Raw genomic sequence first — 26111 nt, 5'->3', positions numbered from 1 at the left:
ATGAACAAGAGCCTACTATGAGAAATATGAGGCATAATTATTTCTACATTTACTGTTCAAATGAGTACATCATGCTGGAATCAAAGTATCACTAATGTAGTAACTATATTGTCTCTAGACTTTGCACATAAAATTTAGACTAACAATACAACAGTTAACTTACAAGAAACTTTTTTAAGACGTGACCTATATGACAAAGTCAAGCAGCACTGATTTCAGAATTGTAGGTTGCAAACACTCTTACTACGCTACTAGTTGGCTAGTAAACCCAAGATGCTCAGAAGCCCTATTTGTCACTGTCCTGTTTCACTTCTGCTGGTTGCCATCTGAAAAAGTGCAAGTTTTTTTTCGAAGTTCTTAGCACTGCTATGTTTGTCTTTGAAACTTTACAGGGAAATATTATTTTAGAAGTTAATTGGTCCTATAAAAATTTGCTCACTTAAGCTTGTAACAGATGATACTGATATTCTCCCTTGTGAAATGAAATCTATTTTCACTTCAGAAGAGAAGCAGTTCAAACGCAGGACATTTCTGGCAGATTAGCGATTCCTGGCATAGTTCTCTTCACTACAGATTATTTTTCAGGCGGACCAAGATGCTACCAAGTGTTTCACCGCATTCATTATTTCATTCATATGAAAATAGCATTTCCTACCTTGTCGCAGCTGGTACCAGCTACTAAACAAGAAACTTCACCTCCAAGGCTTTTTGCCGCTGTGACAGTATTTAGTGTAATGGGTGTAAGAGTCTCATTGTTGTGTTCTGCTATGACTAATGTACTCTGAAACCTCTGGAGCAGCAATCCCTTTAAAGAAAGAAATAGAGAGAAGGAGAGAGGAGTTTGATACTTATCATTTAAGCACAAAACTGTTCCTAAGAGCAGAGAGTTATCAATTATACAAACTGTAAAACACTGCTGTCAAACAAAACAGGCTAAATCTAGATAATTTTTATTAAGTAGGTGTTAAGAAAAGGTATAAACTTGCTTGACTTCAGCATATCTCTAACATGCTGTGTTTAACCTAAAACTTCCACAGGAAAATACTGAACAATATTAAGAAAAATATTTTAATACATTACATTCAAGCTCAGTTGATCAATTTCATTAAGTACCTTAAAGATTAAACCAGCAACACTAAGACACAAGAAAAATTGAGGGTAGCAAATAAATACTTACTTGGGGTTTTTGTGGTCATTGGTTTTTTTGGTTTTTACTATAGGTTTTAGCCAAAATCTACCTACAGCACACTTTTTTCATTAGTTACGTATAAAGGCAAAATTGTATGCAGTGGCAGGATGACACTTAAGTAGCAAAAAGGCTCAGAGTCTGAAAACACTAACAGAACTGTTGATAACAACAGGTTCATTTTTTTCTATTTTCCCCTTAAAACATTTGACACTTGATCAGTTTGTCTACCACCACAATTCAGTGTTCCTTAAATAAATAATTCTGACCAATAAAGAATCCACACACAGACTTTAAAGCAAAAATGAAACGTGGGGCGGGGGTGAAGAGAAAAACGACAAAGAACTGCCACAAAACCAAACCAAAATATTCTGAGCTCTAAGACTTTCTTCTCTAATTTTCAGGTGAACCTGGAAAAAGCATTATTCCTCCAAGATTAATACTAGGGTAAGGAAAACATTTGGGGTGGGAATGGGAGTATCATCCTTCAAGTCTTTGTTTATCCTACACAAAGCCTACACCAAGCTATCAAGATCAAGTTATGATCAATGTAACATGGAACACACGGAAAACAAAATACATTCATTAATATGACCAAGGCACAAATACTAACACAACACTTAAGACTGCACAGCCAGATACTACCTTTTTTAGACATGTATTCTGACCCCGTATCCCCTCATGCCAAATAGGTACTTACCCACCACTTAAACTAGTAAAAAGAGCTTCAGAAAATCTGAGAGTCCAAATAGAATTTGGACATGGACTTCAGTCACACAAAGCCTACCAACACGCTAAAAACTTCACACAGAGAAAGCAAATCCTGAGCACGTCCCTGAAGCTAATCACAGTGTAAAAATAAAAATACGATGATAACTTTTTGCAGAATCAGTATTGTAATTTGTCATTTTGATTAAAACAGTAAGGATTCTTGTAAAAGTGCTCTGCACTTCATCATTTACACTTTGTTATTTGTTATGATGAAAGATTCTAGGATCATTTGAAGCCAATTGCCAGTAACAATTTTTCGTTAATAATTATTGTAACTATTAATTATATATAATAATAAAAATAATAATTAATAAAATAATTATTTTCAATACAGATCAGACACCATATTTTTTATTGTTTCATACATCGTTTGCAATAAAAGTTACAAGATTTCAGTCACCGTTTGAAAAATAAATCCATGGTTTTGTGGCAAAAAGCCCACTTTTCCTAGGATTTCTAGTCATGTCACAGGGTAAAGTGGACCACGCTCCTGAAAGATTCTGAAGTTTTTTAATTTCTGCAGGGAGCTGCATGCATTTTAAACACACTTAATTCTGACCATATTACGATCTTTTCCCTAAATTAAGTACTGCACCACCATGGGAGCTCTACATCATTCTGTCAAACGATTCTAGAATAAACTGAGAAATATTTTTTTTTTAGCCAAAAAAGAGTAAGAGCAACGGATGTTGCCTGAGCAGACTGGATATTACAGCACTATAACTAGGTATTATTTCTAAACTGACAATCCCACATTTTGTATTTGTGGGAACCACACACCAGAGGGTCACTTTATACCTACATGCATCACATTTCTGAACAAAAAGACAAGACCAGATTTAAAATAAAAGTCACATTCTAGATCTTGTGTAAAAATACTGGATGACAAATAAGATTCCTATGTGAGTCTGAATTTTTTAATATACCAACACATGTAAATTTTTTTTTAAGTAAACAAAACCAAAACAAACTGATTTTGTTTGTTGTAATAGGGATTCTGCAGTAAAAGCAGAGGGTAATTCATCCAGTCACATGTGAAAACTGAGAATCTGCAGTAAGCCAATGAAAAGGACAGGTAATTTTGATGCACTAACTTGTCCAGCTGCGCATGGGCGAGAAGAGCTCATTATTTCACTGACCTAATTTCTCCACCTGTACTCGGGCAGGATGCCTACTCTGAAGCCTAGATAAAATAGGGAAGTTGAATATAATGTAACCAGCTAACAGCAAGGATAAAAAGCACAAGAGATAAGACACACAGAACAACCAATTTATTGAAAAGAACAATTCAAGAGGAACCGGCTCTCAGCACTTGTGCCACAGAAGGTTCCTGGAAAGCTCTGGAAAAATCAAGCTATCCAAAGAAATCAATTACAGTTAAACATCCTACAAACCTGGGCAATCGAGTGGCTTCTCTAAGCATTCTAAGCATGCCAGTAAATTACAAACACATCTGCCAGCAACCAGTAGAACTGGAAATTTATTTCACCAAAGTTTAGACATAAATTGAAGCTACGCACCCATGTTCCCCTTACAGTAGAAACCTCTTCATTTCCTCTCTGATGACAACAGTAATTCAATTTATACTAAAATAAACATTTATGAAGGAAAACCATTTGAAATTTCTAACTCACCACCACCTCAGCATTCACTGTAGAGCAAACCTAGACTCTGACTTCCAGATGCCTGAAAGGTGGTAAGATTAGCCTAGATGTGCCATATACATCAAGCCACTTGCAAAGCACCAAAGGATTCACTGAATCCATCATCTCGAGTTTCCCCAAAGTGCCTCTTTGCTCCCTACCTGAGAAACCCAGCAACGTTTTACAAGCAGAATGTGAAGTTTAAGCATAATACCAGAATTTCTAGACTTCAGACAAAATAACCAAGACTACCCACTGCTACTGTTTTTGGCAAAACGTTAGAAATCTGGACATGCCCAGTATATGTGCACAAATAAGCCTACATGAGGACAACACCCCATCTACGCAAAGTACTCGCTAAATTTGCACAGGTGACCTGCTCTTCACAGCAACACCAATGCAAATTGTACACACATTGGGTCTTCCAGCACATAGACAGGTCACCTGAACAGCACACAAGCAGGCCCAGCGCTTCCTAAAATACGGATTTGCTGCTTATAAGTTACAAAACATACAGCTGGAAAAAACACAGACAAAACCGCTGTGAATCTTTGCTTGCTGCTTGGTGAGCTGGTACGCAGGCAGGGATCAGTGGCCTTTACAGTCAATAGTAAACCAGGCCTGCGGCCTGCTCCAAGGACACTTGTTGTAATGCAGGAATTACGAAATCAGCTCTGCAGGTAACACACACGGCAGACACAGGAACAAAAGATGGGACAGCCCAGAAGTCTTTCCAGCAAGAGCTCCAGCAGGTGTGTTCTGTATGGCCTCACACTCCACATATGCATGAATATTAAATAGGCTGCTAGAAACTTCACCCAGGAAACTTGTTTGTCTCCCAACCTCTGCAGAGAAACTGAAACCGAAATAGAAAATTACAACACAAAAGCACCTAACTGGACCCATGAAGTCATCTCAACAGCTGATTTTCTTCATTGCAGAAGCAAACCGGCCAGAAATTAAAATTTTTAAACTGCTTAACAGCAATTATGTATCTCATAGAGACCCTCTCATAGAACCTCGGTACAGGTCTGGCTACAGAAGAGGTCTGAGAAACTATTTAACTCCAGGAAATGCTAACCAGAAAAACAACACTGGAGTTCCCTGAACTGAAAAGGGAGCTGGAACTGTGGTGAAGAACAGCAGAATAAATGAAGACTTTTTAAAAGGGTTTATTTAGGAATCACAATAAAGACTTAAAATTACAAGGGAATTGAAGCAGCAACAGAAAGATGTAATGCAGAATAAACTCTTCCAAATATGTCCCATGCAAACCATTAATAAAAAAATCAAAGCAACGGAGCTTTCTGAAATACAGACAACACACTATTGGAAGTGAACTCACTAGATGGCTTATTCCATTTCCATCCTCTGCACCGACTGTTTGTATATTTGCAGTCTTGTATTCCTCCTCAGTCCTCTCATCTTTAAGTTATGCAACACCAATCTTCCCTGTCTCTCACATCCTGTTCTTCTCTAAACTATTCAATCTTGAACTGCACAAGCGTTAGCTGTGCTGGACCGTGCTTTGCGTCTCTGGCAGACAACATTGCTACCTACACAGCGAAGACATGCACAATGTTTTATTTGCTTTATTTTATGAACTTATGAGTTTAGATGCAGATAGCTGAAAAACAAGGAGCTGACCTCGTGTTTCCAGAATGTGAAACTGAACTGTGCAGTGATCACGAGAGCAAAGTATTATTTACATAGCAGTACTGTATGTCCTATGAGGTCCAGAGATCATAAAGACCTTTGCTCTGCAATGCCTACAGCCTAACAATAACTGAAATGCATCCATAATTACAACAGTTAAAATTTCTAGATTAACTACATCACGTATGCTCTGGTCTGCCTTAGCTTTTCTTGGAAGCCATTCTTAGTACCTGAAACAGATTAGTATATCCATAATTCCTATTTTAGGGCTGTAATACCTGTATGAGCCTTGCTTGGAGAGCCCAAAAAGAAACTTGTGAGATTTAAAGCTGGTTTAGAAGGGCTCTTTTCACCCAGTTCTAGTGGACTAAGTGTCTCCTAGTGCATGCTACAAGATCAAACAGGTATTCAAGGGCATTTCATGAATCATCTACCCAAACTAACCTTGAGTTCACCTAGTCGTTAAATTTGGTAACACGGCCAGCATGACATGCCAAGCAGCAAACGGCCTCCAAAAGCCCTGCACTCCCCCGCGCTGAGCAATATGAAGGTCAATATGGAAAAGCAACAAGTGTTCACGTCAGCGTCGTCCGCAGACCGCGGTAGTTACAGGACCGCACTTCTACGCAGCTGCGCTCGGGTGACTGGGAAACACGCCGGGCCCTCTCAAAGCCGCAGAAGGCCGCGCCCGGAGCCGCCAGCGCCTTCCTGACGGTGCGCGGAGCTGGCGGTAACGAGGGCCCCGCGCCACTGCGAGGGCGACACCTGCCCGGCGCGGGGGGCGGAGACGGCCGGCCTGCCCGGCGGCTCCCCCGGCCTCCGCCACAGGACAGCCCCCCGCCGCTCCGCTGCCGCGGCTTGCTCGCACCCACGCGCGAACTTTGCTTCTGAACAGGCGCGGTGCGGGGCCGCGCAGAGGGCGGCGGGTGAGCTCGCGTCCCGCACGCCCCGTCGGCCGGGCTCGCCTCGGCCCCGCCCCGCACCACCCCGCCCCGGCGGGCGGCGGCCCGGGCGGCGAGGGGGGGGGGGGCGGCCGCAGGCGGCGGGGGGCGGCCGGCCCCTCAGCCGGCCGCAGCCCCTCGGCCCGCGCGCTTCCCGCCCAGCCCGCCGCCTGCCCCCGCCCGCACTCACCGCCCGCCGCAGGCGCTGCGCCGCGACCGCCCGCAACATGGCTCCGCCGCCCCGGCCCGCGCCGCTCTCGCGAGAGCCGCGCCCCAGCCCGCCGCCTCATTGGCCGGAGCGGCGGGCCAATGGGCAGCGGCGGGGCTGCCCCGCGCGCCAGCCGCTGGCAGGCAGCAGCGGAGCGGCCGGGGCCGCAGAGGGCCGCGGGCAGCGGCAGGAGGCGGGGCGGGGCCGGGGCGCGGCCGCCAGGGGAGGCGGGCGGCACGTGCGCCTTCCCGCCCGGCCCCGGCGCGGCTCCCGCGGGCCGATGGCGGCGGGGAGCGGCGGCCGCCCACGCTCCGGGCCCGACCCCGTCCCGTTGCAGCGGAACGCGCCTTGCGAAGGAGGAGAGGGGGAAGGCCCCTATCGGCGGCTGCGGACGGAGCGCACGGAGAGACCGGGAACCGCCGCGCTTCCCCAGCGCCGCAGCCCTCCCGCGGTCCCGGCAGCTTCAAAGCCCAGCGGGGTGACAGCAGCGGGCACGCTTACAGCTGCCTCACCCGCGCCCCGTGCGCGGCCCCTCAGCGTCTTTGGGGAACAGCTCCCTTGCTCCGAATATTTATTACTTATTTTTCCGATTTCTCAGAACCAAGGCAAGACATTTTGTTCCTGCCCCTTCCACGGCACCAGGGTGCCCCAGGGGCCAGGCTGGAGCTTGCTGGTTTTTCCCATACCTCCAGGGTTTTTTTTCCAGGTGGCAAGGACAGGGATTTGAAAATCCATGCAGCAGAATGCTTCAGGACAAATTCACTGCTGAGGTACGTGCTGCGGGTCTCTGAAAGCCTGGCATCCTGCAGGAGAGGGCAGGGGCCACCACGCTGGAGTAGCCAGTGCGCCAGCCCAGGAGCCCCGAGTGCACAGGGGTCGGGGATGCTCCCGACTGACTTCCTATCCACAAAACCGCCAGACAGCAAGCCACGAGTGCAGTTTCTTACATGCTGAAGTGGTTTAGAGAAAGAAAACACAAGAACAAATCCCTGAACGATTATGGCCACTGGACTGCTCTTCCAAGAATAAGCAGTGATCTGCAGCATATCACTGATTTGTTCTGCATTTCTGGGGCATCCCATAGAAATAGCAAAAGGCAAACTGTTCAAAAAGGCTTTTCAGCTTTGCCACAGCCTTGGCACAGGATCACATCTAAAATGTATTCTGCCGCATGATTTTTGCATCGGATGCCAAAAAGTCCTACTGCTTTACAGCAACAGCTAACCAGGGCCAGCAACACAAGCCTCTGAATGGACAATTTACTTTGTGTCAAATCTCAAATGCCTCTATAATAGAGGAAAAGCAGCTGTTGCACACATTCCAGCTTCCCGGCCCCAGAGCACTACCTAAACTGCCCAAGCCCTAAGGGAGGGCTGCAGAGGGAAGAGCTGAAGGAGGTAGCAAAACCCCTTCCGGGCCTGTGCTTGATTATGCAGATTAAAGTAGCTCCAGCACTGCTCTAACTTCTGCCCTGGCTCCACCAGTCCCCCCAAAAATGAAGAAAACTGAACGGGTACTTGGGGCTGCCTGTGCTTGTCCTGGGTTGAGCAAATGCCTGGTTGGAGGGGAAGTTTTATTGAATACAAGGGGAAGAACGATTTTGCTGAAGTCACTGGACCCCAGGACAGGTCTGAGAAAACTGTGAATAACTGAAGCAGCTCTTTACCACCAGTTTGAGTAACGGTTATGGTGCAGCATGACTCTTTTAGATATGGGAGTTTTATACAATATAGAAATCCTTACCTGCATCCTAGGTAATCCAACAAAAGTAACAACAAAAACAAAGTAGGGATACAAAATAACATCCTAGGCATCCTTAATTTGGCCATTATGTATTCTTAATCAAGGTGTTTTACTCATCAGAAGCATGGCACACAATTTCATCATCCCATTTTAAGCTCCAAAACTGAACTTCCAACATGCACATCTCATGGGGATGAAATATTTAACAAAAAGAAAGAACATACATACACCTAAAAATCCAAAAGCACAAAACCCCAAACCCACCCTTGTCATTTCAGTTTGATTTTTAATACCTCAGACCAAAATAAAAGTGAGTTACTATCAAAGTTGACCTAATGGCATCATAGCCTAGAATAAATACATCCTTTCACTATGCGTCTGGCTTAATAGCATACATCGTATTTTTATGAGCAGAGTGATACTGCCATTCTTCAGGTCAGATTTCATGATGTAGTGTCACCAATCCAGAGATGTGACATGCTTTTTATTGTTTTCTGTTTATAAGTTTTATTCAAAACCTCAGCAACACTTCAGATGCACGTAATCCTTATTGAAACTGGCTTGACGCAGATTACACCCTGAAGCACAAAGGAAGTCTTTATCACTTATGGCCAGTGTTTTAGGAGCTTATAACTGTAATCAGGTAGGGATTATATCAGCATGATCCATATTAGCTGAACCATGGCAAAAAGCTTTTTTCTATTTGACCTTCCCACCTAGGGCATGACAATTAATAAAAGTGGTAAAACATGCAACAAACAGGTGCTGCTGAAGGTGGAGTCACTGTCCACTGCAAGCAGAGGATAGTACTTTGAAAGAAAAAATAATCATTAATTAGTGGAAGTAGATCCTTGTACAGTGCATTGTTATCCAGGATTATTTCATTAGGATCTGCTGACCCAATTTCTGCATTGGAAAGGGAATTACATTTTTTCACAGTTGGGAAGGGGAAGACAAAAAAAATAGAAATCAATAACACAGATTAATCAAACTTTTTAAAATATGGTTGCAGACAAGAGCAGGTACCTGTATTGGTATCTCTACAAAAGCCAGATGAAATGAGGACCCATCACAAATATGTAATCATGTCTCCACTAGAATCGGATTTTGGTTCCTTTAGAATACATAATTCCTAATTAAAACATATGGAATCCAGCTAATACAGTCTCATGACTGAGGGATTTAGTGAAGGGCAGGAATTATTTTTATTACTGCTGCGATGGTCCCCTCTGTCACAGGTCATCCCTAGCTTACTCCTCTGCAATCACTCTGGAGATAGCTGACTCAGATAAATTCAAAGAGCTGCATTTGGGAAGCTTCCCCAACACACGAAAGGATTCACCTCCTAATCTGTCAAAATCCAATAACATTAAAGCAACTGCAACCTGCTTACAGCTCAGCGGGGCTCTCTGAGCTGATGGGCCGGACCCACCACCCAACACCAGACAGGCAGCAGCGAGGAGGGACTAAACAAAATCCCACCTCAGAAGTGGCAGCAGGAAAGATCTCTGCTGCTGAGATACTTTTTGCCCAAGCACTGCCAGCTCACATGACCCAAGTGGTTCAGCCCCCCCAGGACATTACCCTTCCCCACAGCCACAAGTAGAGGACCCTCTGCACAACGGGGGATGCATCTCCCTAGGGCCCTGCTCTCTGCTTCTCATCCTCACTGGCACAAAAATACATCTCAACACGTCTGACCTTTGAGATCCTTTATAACAAAACACTACCACAGGTGTGCTCAATACTTTGCCCCGATCACCTTACAGTCACTCACCTGTGTGTCTCAGATTGGCAGCTAGTCTCTCAGGAGGTCTCACAGTAGCCTTCTAGAAGGGAACAATGCCACGAGCTCTTATTTTCAATGCCAGGGGTAGAGGAAAGAATGCCCCAAAGCCACCCCATAGCTAAGACAACCCTTCTACTGACACTGAGCCTACAAAACCACCACAGGCAGGTGTTTTCCCTTTCTTATAAACTCCTCTCACTTGCTAATCATTTCCATGTGCCAATCAAGTAATGAGTGAGTCAGTGAGCAACATCACATTTGCTGCGTATTGCTAGAGAACAAGATCACCAGAGGAGTTAAAGAAGCCCCTTCTGCTGAGGTCACAGGCAAAAAGTGACTCTCACAACCTCCTGGAAGAAAAGGCTCAGGTTACTTTGGAAGGCACCTTGTCCTGCCCCGGAAGGAAGGAAGGAAGGAAGCGATGCAGTGGGGAGAGCTCTGCTCCCCTCCCAGCACAGACACCTGCAACAGGCATTTCGCGACCAGCCACCCTCCTCCTGCACGCAGCTCGCCTTGTTGCTAATGGGAGATGCGTGTAAGATCCTCTGCCAGGTTATACCAGCATTATTTTTTAAACAGGTAGCTGCTTTTTCTGCCTGTTACGCTGCTGGAGAGAAATCCAGATGCCAGTATTCCTGCTCGTGCCAGCCCAAGCCGTTCCTGCAGAGGCAGGGATGGCCAGCACATGAAATCACCCCAGGGGAATGGCTCTTTCCATGCCTGCAAGCACTTCAGGAGAAGTTATTTTTTCCTTTCTTTCCTTCAGTTTCATCTCAGTGAATAAAATTTTAGTGTAAGTGCAGCAGCTGCAATAGGCCTCTGCTTTCAGCGTTTTGGGACCTGCTTGTTTCTTGCTATTTTTGTTGCAAAGCCTGTTGAGAGAGGACTACCTCCTTGGCGAAGTTACCTGCAGCTTATGCCACCTGCTGACAAAGGCTAATGCACCTCCTGCTTGCCCTGTCACAAAGTCTAAGATGCTACAACTTGCCCGTTGCCTTTAATCCCACAGATAATGGCATAATGAGATCCAGTGGCTGGGGGTTGAACCTAAAATATACACTTAATTTGCCATTTCAGTGAAAGCAGTTAACGAGCAGGGATGGCTTTGCAGGGAGTGGGGCAGCCTCTTCCGCATGGGCAGGCTACATCAAGACCAGATACAGCTCTGGGAGACAAGACTGAGGTCAACTGTAAATTAACAGGCTCGCTGTGAGGGTCAAAAATAACAACACTGGGTCCAATTGCATGGTCTGGTGCGAAGGAGGCCAAATGAGATGGGCCAATGAGTCCCCTCTGCACCCATGAACTTTCTGAATCCTTCTTATCCAGTGGGGGGGAAATGGCAAGGACTCCCTTTGCCATTTTACCATGGCTGATTCTTAATCAATAGCAGGGCTGGCAGTAGCTCTTGTGCAATACCACTTTCCCCAGAGCTGGGCCCTCTTCCCCTGCAATGCTCCCAACCCCTGCTGGTCTCAGAAGAATTGAGCCCAAAGCTCCACATAGCAATTCAAATGCATCACCAGACATTAGGCCACCGGGTTAACCACTGTTTAATTTCGTCACATTTGTTTGTGAGTTATGTACGTGCCTTTCTTTTGTCAACATCTCTTTTTAGAAAGGATATTGATTTTGTTTTCAAAGGCTCTCGAAAATAAAATGAATGACTACATTCTAAGGAAGAGTCATTTTCTCAACAGCTGTAAATAATTTATTGTTCGCAACCCACCCAGATCAAAAGATACTTCATCAACTGATGTGGCAAAATCTGTTGCAAGCTGCATTTCTATTATCTCAGATCCAATTAACCATTTGGAGCAGACTAAAACATAACTAGATCAATCCAGAATCAGATTAATATCCAATCCATAATCACATTAATCACAATCTGTCCATAATTAGCCATCAGATAATCCCATTGGACAGGAGGTGACATGCAGTATCCCATTATCTCATTAATTATCTATTTTCAGTATCAGACATTGTGCCCAAACACCAGGAAATGTTTTTTAAAGGAAAAATGGACAGGGAATTCTCCTTTTGCTACATCCTCCCCACTGAAGCCCCCAATGGTACCATGTTGGAGTTTTACAACATTGTTTTTACATGTTCTGTTAGAACCAAGAGCTGTTTTTCTGAGAGATGTCATCTTTTTAAATAAAATATGATTATCTTAGGAAGATGGATAAATAAAACATTTGTTTCATGTGAACAAGTTTATGAAAGAAAAGAAAACCCTTCATCAAAGGTTTTAATGGTAACATGATAACAATAGCTTTGCAAAGCTAAATCTTATTGCAGATGGTTCCTGTCCTTTTTTGTAATGTAAGTGAAATTGTGTTCCATCTGTTTTAATTTTATAATGGACTTAATCCATGGCTGGCTCTGAAAGAATCAGCACTTACTGCCTTTGCAATCTGCTGCAAACAAAAAAATTGTTACCGTTTCCCCTTTCTAGAGAGAACTTGTATTTCTATTTGGGAGCAGAAAGCAAAGAGTTGCTCTGCAGAGAGCGTGAAGTGCTGTCAGCTGGCCTCGCCCCACAGCCAGGCAGCCCCTGCCAGCTATCGCACCAAACCCAGCCGGAATTGCCCCGAAAGTCATCGGAAACTCTGGATACTGGGTGGAGGAAAGCAAGAAGTAATCAGTGCAGCAGGAGAGACTGCATTTGGGTTTGACTAGCAAATGCTTCCAGCAAGCAGTTCCAAGCGACCTGAAGGTGGTTTTCCAGAAGTCCCTCCTGACCTGAATTATTCTATGATTTTATGATGCGCTTCCTTACCCCCCCTCAAGTGAACCAACAATTAACATGTTCGTAAAACATGGTGGTATCAGGCTGGTTTTATGCCTTTTGGCATTACCTGTAGCTGTTTTGTACATCACCTAGAGGAGGTTCAGGGCTTTCACCATTTCCCTGGGTTTTGGGTTTGGTTGGTGTTTGTTTTTTTTTTTGGCGGGGGGGGGGCAGGGGGGGGAAGGGGTGGGGGGTGTTCTGCTAAACTGCCTGTGCTGCACTGCCCACGCTGTTCCTACCTGCCCAGTCATGAACTGAGTCTAGTCCCAGCATACCTGCCTGATGTCAGTGCACTGCTCTGTACTGTCACAGCTGTGTCTGCAGCACAGCTTTGTGCCAGTTTGGAAAAGTTTGGCTGGCTCGGCTATAACCTAACCTTCTTATTCCTAAGCTGGTGGGAGGTTTGGGAGAATAGAGAGGACCCTGCCCTCAAGTGAGAAAAGGGTGATGCAACATGGAGCATCCCTGCCAAGCTGCTGTATTCTTAGACGTGTTGCATTCTCCTATCACTGACATTTTATTTTTGTGTTTTATTGTTAACACATGCAGATACTGACTCACTCAGGACTCCATGGATTCTAGCTCAGACCGAAGTCACCCTTCTGCACCCCTTTCCTGCCAGGCTCCCAGGCATGGGCAGGGCACCCTGTGCCACCCCACAGCCGCAGCAGCACTGTGGCAGTTCCCATCACCCGTCCTATGAGGTCACCCCAGCTTGAAGAGCCAGCTAAACTTTTCCAATGCCCTTTGTGTCACTCACCATCAGCTCAGCTCTGCTGCTGGCAAGTGAGCCACACTAACAGCAGACCACAAACCCCAACAGGCGCCACAGCCACCCTGCCACTGCCACACAGGCAGGGGACACATGGCCTCACCCTGCCCTGAGGAGTCATTGCCACACCACACCTCGGCACATGCAGGGGTGCCGAAATCCCTGGCAACACATGCCCCTGGCGGGTACCCCAAATACCATCCTACTTCTCCCCTCAGCTCTTGTGCAAACTTGAACATTTGGGGTCCTCAAAGGTGTAGCAGGGGCTGTGGTTGGGCTGTGGAGAGTGGGTCAAATAGCCAAATATCCAAATTGTCCTCTTCTCCTCCTCAGCTTCTGGGGTTTCGTATCTACTAGGTGCCTGGCATACAAAAAACCAAGTGCTTCAGCTGGCTTCCCTCCTCTGAGCAAAATGAGCACAGCTCGCCCTTCCTTAGCCAAAACTTACAGTCACTATATCCTTTCCCAGGCTGTACAGGTTGGTCTATACCTGTCAAATTCTGTGTGTAAAATTAAAAAGTTGATTGCGTGGAGGGGAGGGACAGGACTGAAGCCCCAAGACAGCAGCAATCTCAATTCCAGTATGTATGGGCTGTCACAGACCTTTGGAGAGACTCGTGCCACTGAGCTGTGAAGTCTTTGGGAATTTAAAACTGAGGCAAAGGCCACTGAAAGGCTTTCCCTATTTTTCAGCTAATGCACAGGAAGCCCATGGAGACTTGGGGGGAGGAGGGGGGGAGCGGAAGGGAGGAAAAATTAATGGAAGGGATAAAAAAGCAACAGGAGAAGCTGAGCTGCAGGAGCAGCACAGGATCAGGTGCACGAAAATGAGGTAAAATGCTATTTTTTCGCTCCGATTTCAACTCATCGCGCGGCTGCTCGTCACGCGTCTTCTTCCCTGCAGGGCCGCCCCGACGATGCCGGCGGTCCCGTTCGCGTCCGTCGGGGCCGCCCTCCCGCGCACGCCCGCCAGCAGGGAACCGCTCTGCGGACGCGCAGGTCCGCGCCGGCGCCCTTGACGGAGCCCCTTTCCCGTCTGCCGCGAGGATGCGCCCCCGCGCAGCGCCAGGGACCGTCCCGCCGCCCCGTCCGCAGGCACCTGCCCTCGGCACGCCGAGGCGCCGGGAGAAGGGACAACGAAATGAAAGGGGAAAGGGAGGGGAAGGAGCGGGAAAGGGAAATAAAAGGAGAACATAAGGGCGAGGTTAAGAGTCCAGGAAAATAGCAGGGGACACAGAGCGGGCACAGCCACAGTGCATCTCCGCCCCCTCAGGCTGCCGGCGCCGCCGTCCCCTCCGCGCACAGGGCTGGGGCGCACGGCGCCGGGTCCCGTGCCAGGCGGCCGGAGGGTCCCGCGGGCGGCGGCGGCAGCCAGGTGGGTCCCGCGGCCGCCCCGGGCACAGGGGCGCGCCTCCGCCGAGGAGCTGCCCGCCCCGTCCGAGCCGCCGTCGGGCCGCGCCGGGCCGGGCTCCCGCGGGGCTGCGCGGGGACTCCGCGCCCCGCCGCGCGCCACCGCGCGCCCATTGTTCGCCACGGCCAATCCTCGGGCGCCCTCCCCGCGGCCGCCAATCGCCTCTGGGGGCCGCGCGGTGAGGTCAGCGCCGCCCCACCGCCCCCCGCGGCCGCTGCGCGCTGACATCACGGCGCGGCCCGGCGGGGCGGGCCCGGGGGGGCGGGCGCGGCCCCCGCCCCGCGCGGCGCGGGTAGTGGTGGAGCGGCAGCGCCGCATCCCGCATCGCGCGTCGCGGCCGGTGCGCAGGGGGCCGCCCGCATGGTGGACATCCTCCTCCCGCGGCCGCTCCCGGGCGCCATGGGGGAGCCCTCCAAGAGTAAGTGCGCGCAGCGCGGCGCGGCGCCGGGGCGGGCAGGCGCGGCGGGGCGGGCGCGGGACGCTGCGGGGCCGAGCTCCGCGCCGCCGCTGCCGTCGGGCGGGCTGGCGGCCGCCGCGCCGGCCCGGCCCCGCGGGCGCGGTGACAGCGCCGGGAAGGGCTGCGGCACCGCGGCGGGCGCGGGTGGCTGCGGGCTCGGCCCGGGGCATCTCCGGTGCCGCTGTTTCCGTTCGTGCCCGGCGCTGCCCGGCCGCGCTGGCTCCGCTTCTTACCGAACGCCTGCCCCTTCGGCTGTCCGCGCTGCTGATCTCCTTTCTTTCCGCTGTTTCCATTTCTTTCTCTCCTTCCCGCTGCTTGCTCTTTCTCGCATTCCCTCTTTCTCTGCCCGCGTTACCGTTTTTCTCTGTCTTCATTTCTTTCTGCCTGTTCTTCTTTCTTGCCGTGTTTCTTTCCGTGTTTCGGTTTGCCTTTCTTTTTTTAAATTTCTCTTTCCGTTTTAATTAAATTCTTTCTCTTTCTGTTCTTCTGTTTTTGTTTGGTTTTATTTCTCTGTCTCTTCGATTTTTTATCTCTTGCCGTTTTCATTTGTCCATGATCCCATTTAAAGTGTCTCTGGGTTTTCGGTGGTTTTGTTCCTTTCCATGATTCTGTTTCTTTCTTTCTTTCTTCCTTCCTTCCTTTCTTTCTTTCTTTCCGTTTTTCCTCGGCTTTTCTTTTACTGTTTCTATGTTTCTGCTTTGGTTTCCTTTTTCCGAAATTCTACTTTTATGTCTCCGGGTTTCTGCGTTAATTTCCCTCAATCAAAATTCTGGGGTTTATTTCTGGCTGTATTTATTTCTCTCCGTTTGTGTTTCTGTCCTTTATTTCTCTCCGTGTTTCTGTCTTTATTGATCTTTCTTCCTATTTTGCAAAAGGTAAAAAAAAAAAAAAAGAAGGAAAAAAGGAAAAAGAAAGGGGAAAATGTTGTTTTTTTAAAAAAAGTCTTTCCCTAATTCCTGGTGCTTCTGCTCTTGCACACCGCTGCCCCTGACCGTGCCTCACTCGCTCCCGGCAGGGCGGCCGGGGCTGGCCCTGTGCGCGGGCTGCGGGGGCCGCATCCAGGACCCCTTCCTGCTGCGGGTGTCGCCGGACCTGGAGTGGCACGTCGCCTGCCTCAAGTGTGCCGAGTGCGGGCAGCCTCTGGACGAGACCTGCACATGCTTCCTGCGCGACGGCAAAGCCTACTGCAAGCGGGATTACAGCAGGTGACCCCGAATGCGCCGACGCTCGTTAAAACAAACCACCAAACCAAAAGCCCGAAAAAGCACTAAAGCCCCCTAAGACCCCCGAATTTCCCCCAAACGAAAACCCAACTCTCGGCCGCTGCCCGCCCCCACGGCGCCGCCCGGAGCCTCCCCGACGGCGCGGCCGCGGGCCCTGACTGCGCGTCGCCTCCCCGCAGGCTCTTCGGCATCAAGTGCGCGCAGTGCCGGGCGGCCTTCAGCAGCAGCGACCTGGTGATGCGCGCCCGCGACCACGTTTACCACCTGGACTGCTTCCGCTGCGCCGCCTGCGGCCGCCAGCTCCTGCCCGGCGACCAGTTCTGCCTGCGGGAGCGCGACCTGCTTTGCCGCGCCGACCACGGGCCGGCCCCCGACGGCGCCGCCGCCCGCGGGCCGCGCAGCCCCGCGCTGCAGCCGCCCGCCGCCGCGCACCTCGCAGGTACCGGCTCCCCCCTCCTGGGGCGGGCGGCGGGAGGGGCGGGGGGCCGGGGGGGGGGCTGCGGCGGGCGGCCACCCTGACGGTGCGCGCCCTCCCCGCCTGCCGCAGAGCCGGTGCCCGGGCGGCCGCCCGCCCCGCGGCCGCCGGCGCACAAGGTGGCAGAGAAGACCACCCGCGTGCGGACGGTGCTGAACGAGAAGCAGCTGCACACGCTGCGGACCTGCTATGCCGCCAACCCGCGCCCCGACGCCCTGATGAAGGAGCAGCTGGTGGAGATGACGGGGCTCAGCCCCCGCGTCATCCGCGTCTGGTTCCAGAACAAGCGCTGCAAGGACAAGAAGAAGTCCATCCTCATGAAGCAGCTCCAGCAGCAGCAGCACAGCGACAAGACGGTGAGCGCCCGCCCGCCCCACCGGGGAGGGAGGTGGGGGGGGGAGCCCCGGGCCGGCGGGCTCGGGCGGCGGCCGTACTGAAGCCCAGTGTGCCCGCAGAGCCTGCAGGGCCTCACCGGGACGCCGCTGGTGGCCGGAAGCCCCATCCGCCACGAGAGCGCCGTGCAGGGCAGCGCCGTGGAGGTCCAGACCTACCAGCCGCCCTGGAAGGCGCTCAGCGAGTTCGCCCTGCAGAGCGACCTGGAGCAGCCCGCCGCCTTCCAGCAGTTGGTGAGCCGCGCCGCGCCGCGCTGAGCCGCCCCGTCGGGCCGCGGGGAGTGGGCAGGCCCCGCGGCCCGCCGGGCTCGGGCGCTGCCGGAGGGGGCCGGGGCGGGGGGAACCGCACCGGGTCCTCACCGCCGCTGCTCCTCCAGGTCTCCTTCTCCGAGTCCGGCTCCTTGGGCACCTCCTCCGGCAGCGACGTGACCTCGCTGTCCTCCCAACTCCCCGACACCCCCAACAGCATGGTGCCCAGCCCGGCCGAGACGTGAGGCGGCCCGGCCGCCCGCCGCCGCGGGACTTCCGCATGCCTGCGCTCCCTGCATGAGACACCCGGCCCCGGGCTGCTCCCAGAGCGCCGGACAAACGCCTTTGTTTTTTAATTATTCTTATTTAAAAACAAACAAAAAATATGTTACTGACGGCCAAAAAAGCACCGGGATCCTCGCTGCCTTCACCAGACCGGAGAGAGAGCCCCCGCCCTGGTTATTCGTTGTTTTGGGTTTTTTCCCCCTGCGGATTTCGATGTTTCTTTTCCCCAAAGAAACGCGGGTTTCCCCGCTGGAGCCCGGCACGGTCACAGGCTGCCTTGCCCGCCGCCTGCGCTAGGGACGGCTTTTCTTCCCTTTTTTGGAAGGGAAAAGAAAAGGGGGGGGGGGGGGGGGGAAATAAAAGAGAGAGAATACAAAAGGGGGAGAGAGACTCCCCCGGCGTGCGCGCCTTTCCGCGGCCGCGGAGCCGGCCTGGCCCTCCCTCCGCGGAGCCGCGTCGTCCAGTCTCATCTCACGCCGATGCCTCTCCCGGGCCGCGGCGCCCGGCCCCGCACCATCGCTGGAAAAACGGGACACGGAAACGAGACTTTTTAACGGGAAAACCAGTACTAATAATGTTAAATTATCAATGGACGGAGGACGGATTGTTTGAGCCTTTAACGAACAAAAGTAAGTTATTGTTATTTATTGTCAGAGTCAGCGGTTGGATAGTGGGATTAAATATTTTGGACTTAATAAAAAAAGAGAAAAAAAGAAAAGGAAAGGATTGCAACGAAAAAAAGAAAGGTGGGGGGCGGGAGGGCGGCGGCGGGGCTCGCCGGGCGCGGAGAGGGCGCAGCCCCGGCTTTGCTGGCACGGCCTCCCCACACCGCGCTAATCGGCTTTCCCGAGCGGGGCCGCTTATTTATAGCCGGGGAGGCGGAGCGCAGGTTTCCCTTTCGGAGCAGCCCCCGGGCTCGGCCGGGCCGCGCCCGCACCTGCCGCGGTGCGGGGCCGCCTCGCCTCCTCCCCGGGGGCGGCGGGGGCTCGGCCGCGGGTACTGCCCCGGGGAGGCGGCGGCGCGGCTGGCCGTCCCGTCCCCTCGCGCGTATCCGTGCCCCCGTCTAGACGCGGTCGGCGGCTCCTTATCTGCCTTCGGCATCACCTGCGAGTGCGGCGGCGGCCGCCGCGGCTCCCGCTGCGTCCCCGTTACCCGGGCGGGAGCGCGCTCAGGGCCGACTCCCGCGGGATCGCCGGCCCGGGCAGCCTCACACCACACGTCGAGCCGCCCCTGCGGCCCCGTCCCCGGGCAACCGGGTCCGCACCCTCGGGGAGCGCGAGCGTAGCCGGGCCTACCCGAGGCACCTCGCCGAGCGGCGAGGGAGCGGGTACCCGCGGCGCCGAGGTGGGAACGGCTCCGCCGCCTCCGTGGACTGAGCAGGCCCCGGCCGGGCCCCCGCGGGCGAGCTGGCCCGCGGACCGATCCGCAGCTGCCGTCGGGGGGCGCGGAGCAGCCCGGGTTGCCGGGGGCGCGCCCGCCGGGGAGGCGGAGAGGCCGCCTCGTTCAGGCGCTCTTCAGCCGCCGCGGCGGCGGGCGGTGCCCCTCGGCCCGGGGACAGGTGGGCAAGGGGGTCGTCTCCCGCCCTCGCCCCCCGGCCGCGGGGCCGCCCCAGTTACCTGGCTCCGGCCGGGTCGGGTTTTGGCTCCGGGGCCTGGACTGCAGCGAGCTGTTGCCGTCACCGGGGAGCGGGGCCGCGCGGACCGTCACGCCGCCTCGGCAGAGGCGACCGGGGAACGCGAGTCCCCGCGGAGGCCCCGCTCTCCCCTCAGGCAGCGCGGCGGCCCGCCGGCCGGCTCGGGATCGCCGCCGCAGCCGCCTCAGGTGCGGGCCGCGCCCGGCCGCGGGGGCTGGCGAAGGGGCCGCACAGCCGGGACCGGGGCCGCCCGCCCTCCGGCAGCGCCGTTCCCGTCGCGCCCGCGCGCCCAGCCCGCGCCCGCCGCCCGGACGCCGCGCGCCGCTGCCGCCCGCCCCACGCGCCGCCGACGCGCGCGGTTTGCGCAGCCCCCGCAGCCCCCGCAGCCCGGCCCGCCGGGCGCTGGAGAAGACGCCGCGGCCCCTCTTTGTTCTCCCCCCCTGCCCGAGCCCCGCGTCGCTGGCGGCAGCGCCAGCACCAGCGCCGGCCCCGCGGGTCAGGCTGCAGCCGGGATAAGTTACTTTATTACAAGATATACAGAACGTTTGCTCCATTCGCCATCTTATTTCCGCAGTTCCGCAGGGCAAGTACCGCCACATCGCAGGGCAGAGAACACCCACATCATGACACAGGGTATGTGAATGAAATACACTCAAATTATCAAAATTACAAAACAGAACTTGAAAGTTATCTACAGTACATACGATATAAATAGTGCAAATTATGTATCTACAGCGTAAGTATTCAGGGTATCGGAAAACTTTCCGGAAGAGCCTTTGGAAGAAGGCGGTCAGCAGGAACTGCTCAGCGTGACGATGTTAGGGACTGTAAAACCAAACACAATGCTTATTTCTTCAAGAAGAACTGTCGAGCTTCTTCCCAGGACTGGCGGGGGAATCTGTTGGACAGCTCAAGATAATCTTGAGAATTGAAAAATTTTTCTGTTGAAGACAGAACATAAAATTACCAAGTTATTCCCTCTTAAGATGGCAATAAAACAAGAATAATGAACACGAAGCCAATTTGACATATTTTGAGTCATTCGCTCCCCTCCCCCTACCAAAAACTTCTCAAATCACGGGGTGACATTTCTGTGGAGCTCTGGACACTGAGACTTGGCTGTAAAAATGGGGGCAGAGGGCTCTGATGAGCAAAGGCTTAGATTTTTAGGCTTCTGGATCAGGCGCTCTGCTTTATGCATCGGAACATTATGCACCTTTACACATTTTATATTCTTGGAGCTCCCGGGGACCAATGCAGCCTCATCTGGGTTCAGGCAGCCTCCACGGCATGCCCTCCACTTAGCAGCAACTTTTTCCACAAAGGGTTGCAGAGAAGTTTTGCTCCCCAGTTCCCCCAAAGCTCACAGCACGATTACAAATGCAGCTTTTACTCCTCTGTGTACTGTGCTGGCGTGAGCGGGGCTCCACATGTGTGCACAGCCTTGCAGGGCCCAACCCTTGGAGGAGCACACTGCAGCGCAGCACCCAACAGTGGAGCCTGCACTTCCAGGTTTTATTCCCAGCAGTGTTACTGTTCCCATTTGTTTTCTGGGGACACCATCCTTCACATTCAAGTGATATAATGGATAAAATAATCCTGCTTATACTATTATTAAATCAGCTTTTTTGCAACTGGGGAGTGTTTAGCAATCATGCTCACATGTCACCACATAGTCATCTTTGTTTAAAAGTTCACCCAGTTTGAACAGTGAAAATAAAAAGCAGTTTTCTGCTCAGATTTTAGAATTTTCTCGAGCAGATTCTCATGCAAACACAATCCTGGAAAGTCTGTTCTGCAGAACTGCACAAGGCTGCTTCAGACTAAGAGGTATAATGTTGACAGTAAAGATCTCCATAAAATTATGTTAATTTTATAATTTAGTTTTAAACACAAAGTTCTGTTTTACACCTAGAGCTGCTCGTCTTCTGCCAATTGTTAGCAAAATGGTGGTGTATTTCTGCTTGCTGTTAGGAAGAAATGACTGGCCGAGCAACGTCCTTTATGCAAAATATGGGTGACTTAAGACCAGATACCCATCAACACACTTGAATTTCAGACATGTTTAACAATAGCCATCTTAGCTGAGAATCTTTCAAATGTGTAGTCTAAAGAGGTTAACTGTAATTTTACACAATATTTACAGCAACGGGGAGGGGAGAATATTGCAACTTTTCTGCAAACAGACAAACTTTACAGGGTAATTACAGGACAGTATTTTACTAATTTTTGGCTCCCTGGGTATACTAGCATGTGTGCCTGCTTCTGCAACCTAAAACTTCTGCAGGTAACCCTTGTGACAGCTAATTATATATTTGCATACACAGTATCACATTTTAAGACATGGTATCACATTTTAAGACATGGTATCACATAGCATTTAATAAAGATTAACAGTCTGAATTCCTGATATGATGAGCAGCAGACTGGAAGACATGTATGTTTAAGTCAGAATGTGAGCTACGGAGCCTCTCCCCAAACCATGAAATCATATTGCAATTTACTGTAATTCTTTCATGATGTGGACTCAAAATATTTAAATCACAGTAAAATATAACATCTACACATTTTGTTACCGAATTGCTACTCTGTTACGTTTCATTGGAGACGTACCCCTCTGCCGAGATAACTGATTATCCATTTGGCCTGAACTCTGTGCAAAATCCTGCATGGAGGAGGGGGGGGGGGGATGACACAACAACAACAACAACAACAGCATCAGCTTTTCTGCTCTTAAAATTGAGGAATTAAACCAACATTTTTAAGTCTTCACAGTCACTCAAAAATACTAATACATTATGAAACTTGTAAATTAACAAACTGGCTTGTTTGCAATGTATTAACAGAAGACTGCCAGCATTTAAATTCTGTAAGACATCGTGGATTTTTATACCTTTATTTGTACTTTTTTTGAAAAGCAAAATAAAACCAACCCCCCCCAAACAAAAAAAAACACCCAACACCAACCAAAACCCCAATCAACCCAAACCAAAAACCTGTTAATACACAACAGAAAAAACAAGATTTTAATAGCTTCTTAGGAAATAGTTATTATGACTTTTAACTTAAGAGAACATTTACTATAGCTGTGTTTCTTTAAAACAAATCGTGGTTTAGATTTCTGCTCCTGACTCCAAATACCCTCTTACAAAATTCCTGCATTATCCTGATTTCACCAGCTGTGATTCCCAGTGACCCAGGAGCCTGCAGTCCTGATCTCCTGAGAGTAAGTGAAGTTCTTCCACAGAGGTGATGAACGCTGGCCGCCAGCACTGCGGCCAGCTGCCTAACCAGCTGAGGTGCAGTTAATCCAAGTGCCCAAGGTGATGTGCGATCCCTGCCGCTGCCGGACAGGATGCTGCATCCTCCGGAGTCAGCACGGACACCGACTTCACTCGGAACCACGTAGGATTATGCAAGCCAGCTGCCCCACTACAAAGAGGGCTTTTAGGACGCTATCTTTTGTTCGAGTAGTCACTGAGCAGAGATGGTACTATTTGACATAAGAGATATGATTTAGCAAATCATGAATACTCCTAAATGTTTTCTAATTATTTCAGCACATCTAGAAACAGAAGTAACAAAAACAAAAAGGATGATGCAAACTTCAGATGATGGAAATAAATCTGTTGGGAGGTGTAACGTGGGTTGTTGTAAAATCCAGCAATCATTTTCCTTTGATTTACGCTGCACACATTTAACAAACTGTATTTAAGTGTTATATTCGCACACACCACCAAACTTCTACATAAACGGCACTTCTTTTTGTATTCCCTGGCACAGGAAGAATCTCATTTTCTAGTCACGGGGAAACATTTTACAGTCTTTCCCAAACCTTCTGCTGAAGCAAATGAGAGCTTTGCTTGACAGACAGCAGCAAGTCAAAATAAAAGTACAGAAGCAAATCTCTTCTGTGTGTGTGGGTATCTGAGCATTTCTGAGCTCCTCTCCGAATTGTTCTCTGTGTGCATGCGTGTGTGTGTGTGCGTGTGTGCAACATTTGGGATTAGATTTTAAGATGGGTAAAATACTAAAGTACCAGTGAAGTCAAGACTTGACTCTTCTCAGCACACAAATATCTTCTATATTTTAATGTAACTTTTTCTGAAAGCCTGCAAGAACATGTAGACTGGGCATCTGAGATATACCTCTAATTGGAAATCAACTTAATAATGTTGACCCTTGTAAATATACTTAGGGTTTGCTGTAGCTACTGGGGATTTAAATGCCATTCTCTCTCTTTTAGCACAGAAATCAAGGTAAATGAACCTTAACTATTCATATAGGGAACACTCTCCTCTGCACTCACGTTTTTTGGCTGAAAAAGACAAACTAAACTTGCTGCATTTACTCGTAATGCTTAAATTACTTTTTGTCACTGATTTCTACATTGAAACCTGTCATTTCACCATAAGGAAATCAAAGATCAACTATAGCTTTGTATTTAACCAGAAACTCATTACTATATGGAAAATTCTTTTAATACTAAGTTCCAAACTTTTTTTTTTAATCTGCTATGCGAATATTTTAGTATTAAAAGGACAAAAAGCAGTTGCACTCAGAAGTTTGATATTGTGCGAGGACTTCTAGTAAATATTTAGTTCTTGTGCCTTCTCTTCCAAAACCGTGTAGCCTACCCCTGGACTAGCTGTAAAGCAGTAGGGAAAAAAAAAAGTTTGACACATTTCTGCATCAACAACAGTACCTTTCAGGTGACTGATACAGTCACTAGAGTCCTAAAACCATATTATTTTTTAACAGTAGAGTACTTAGGAAAACTTAATTTATTCATTGGAAAGAATTTTCAATAAAATGTACAGAAAACATAAGGCATATGTAAAGCACAGCATATAAATTTAGACAAAGGGGAAAAAAATGCTGTAAATCCTTATTCAAAACAGTATTTTTAATGACCTCGGTGGCTTACTGTCAAAAATAAAGACTGCAAGATTAGACTGGTAACATATGTTCTGTGTATTTTCTGCATAAAATATATACACTTCTGTTCAGTTCTCACTGTAAATCTATTGTACACAGTATACAACTGTACATTTGTATGTAAATACATTAATATACTGATTTCATATATGCTATATTTACAGTACATTTAAAAAAATAAATATATTAAGAATTACCTTGTAACAACAGGATCTACATCAAATCTTCCTAGCACGTCCAACAACTTTAATGAAAAAAGGATTCTGTATGCGATAGCGAGAATCTGAACTGCTCTGTAACCTTTCCGTGTTATAAGATGCCTCAAGTACAGGCATAATCTGTGGTTTGAAAAGAGCTACAGAGAACCTTAAAGTACTTCAAAGCTGTTTACTGCTTTACTTAAGTCAAATGAGTTCCATATACACAGCAAAGGCGAGAAAAACTGTCACAGTTACCCTGCACACCACTGTTGTATTACTGCAATAGCTACCTGAATGAACGTGGCGAGTAAAACACAACTCATCTCCTGCTCCAGGATGATCTTGTTCTGAGGGTTATTGTAACAAGCAGCTATTAGTGAAGGGAAGAGCACTTTGATTAAACGAGGATCACTGAAATACTGGAAAGGCAACTGGCATAATTTTTGCAGCACTGTGGGGTGACGGCCAGATTGTACAATGATCTGAAAATACAAACATACGAAAATGAAAACACATGATCTATCTGTTCTTCTCTTCCTGGTAACCACCAAGGATGTTGAAGTCATGCTAAAAAAATGAGCACAGCAAAGAAGTAAATACTAAAAGTAAAGCTTATAACATTTAGTCCAAACAACTTCTGTTTTAGTGTGCGAGTATTATTTTTATTGCAGGGGAACACAAAGAATGTAAAGTTGTGAAACTTCTTTTTCCTGTATCACCCAAAAAGACAGTAAGTAAATGAGAAGGGGATTAATCTGCAGATTACAATAAAATAGATTAATTTAATACCTTCATTCAAAAGACAAAGAATTATAGTGAAAGGAATACTGTAAGTTAAAGCTATGAAACAAAACCCTCCAACCCCTGCCATTTAAACACAGTAAGTGGTGGTGGTGGTGGGGGGATCAAGAAAGAGATCACCAGGACTGTAAAAACCCTTGCAAAGCTCGATCATCCTTTACTGGAGCGCTCTCTGGCAATTAGAGAGGACTCTGTTTCATGGTAGATGTCTGCCACGCATTCTCAGGCAGCAAAAAGAAAAGGTGATTGTAAGCTGCACAGCAAGGAGTTTCAGTAAGTAGAGACTCAGAAAGATCCTCCCATCTGTATTTCTTATCTCAGTTTCTATCAGTGCCATTGACTCTAAAAGGAGAATTGTTTAGATAAATGGGACTGTTGTCATGAAGCAGGCTAAGTTTACAACTGTGTACATCTGAAGAAATAAGGCAATGCTATTACTGGTCTCCGGGAAAGGAACCTTTCCAATTTACTTGATATTCTTATAAAGTCTTTGTGATAAACTAAAAAATGCCAAAATCGGATCTGTTCCAAGTAACCTTGATTG

The 26111-nt window shown here is 49.2% G+C and overlaps 3 protein-coding genes across 8 annotated transcripts in view; 1 reads left to right on the top strand and 2 right to left on the bottom strand.

Annotated features, from left to right (window-relative positions):
* The window catches only part of ETFA (electron transfer flavoprotein subunit alpha), a 30954-nt gene extending 24409 nt beyond the window's left edge, over window positions 1-6545 (bottom strand). Inside the window, exons 1-2 of the mRNA XM_080396883.1 lie at window positions 6388-6545; window positions 656-805 (exon numbers count right to left, since the gene is read on the bottom strand). Coding sequence (XP_080253009.1) covers window positions 656-805; window positions 6388-6426 — 189 coding nt within the window. The 5' untranslated portion in view covers window positions 6427-6545. The remainder of the gene's footprint in view (window positions 1-655; window positions 806-6387) is intronic.
* An 8613-nt stretch (window positions 6546-15158) lies between these two features.
* Window positions 15159-18343, top strand: ISL2 (ISL LIM homeobox 2). Its single transcript, XM_080396871.1, has 6 exons — window positions 15159-15332; window positions 16387-16576; window positions 16774-17033; window positions 17142-17425; window positions 17525-17695; window positions 17839-18343. The coding sequence occupies exons 1-6, from the start codon at window positions 15275-15277 to the stop codon at window positions 17953-17955; spliced, it is 1080 nt and encodes a 359-aa protein (XP_080252997.1). The 5' UTR covers window positions 15159-15274; the 3' UTR covers window positions 17956-18343.
* A 1921-nt stretch (window positions 18344-20264) lies between these two features.
* SCAPER (S-phase cyclin A associated protein in the ER) overlaps window positions 20265-26111 on the bottom strand; it is a 168168-nt gene continuing 162321 nt past the window's right edge. For 5 of the 6 annotated variants that reach the window (XM_080396856.1, XM_080396858.1, XM_080396857.1 and 2 more), the window contains 3 exons: window positions 25057-25248; window positions 22242-22293; window positions 20265-20569 (listed from right to left, as the gene is read on the bottom strand). In XM_080396856.1, coding sequence (XP_080252982.1) covers window positions 20475-20569; window positions 22242-22293; window positions 25057-25248 — 339 coding nt within the window. In that variant the 3' untranslated portion in view covers window positions 20265-20474. Of the gene's footprint in view, window positions 20570-22241; window positions 22294-25056; window positions 25249-26111 lie in introns of those variants that run through there. The other variant, XM_080396861.1, reaches the window with a different exon arrangement.

Source organism: Falco punctatus (genome assembly GCF_963210335.1).
Source record: "Falco punctatus genome assembly, chromosome: 7".
NCBI lineage: Eukaryota > Metazoa > Chordata > Aves > Falconiformes > Falconidae > Falco > Falco punctatus.
The sequence above is the reverse complement of the archived record's forward strand: the minus strand, read 5'-3'. Positions and strand labels throughout refer to the sequence as shown.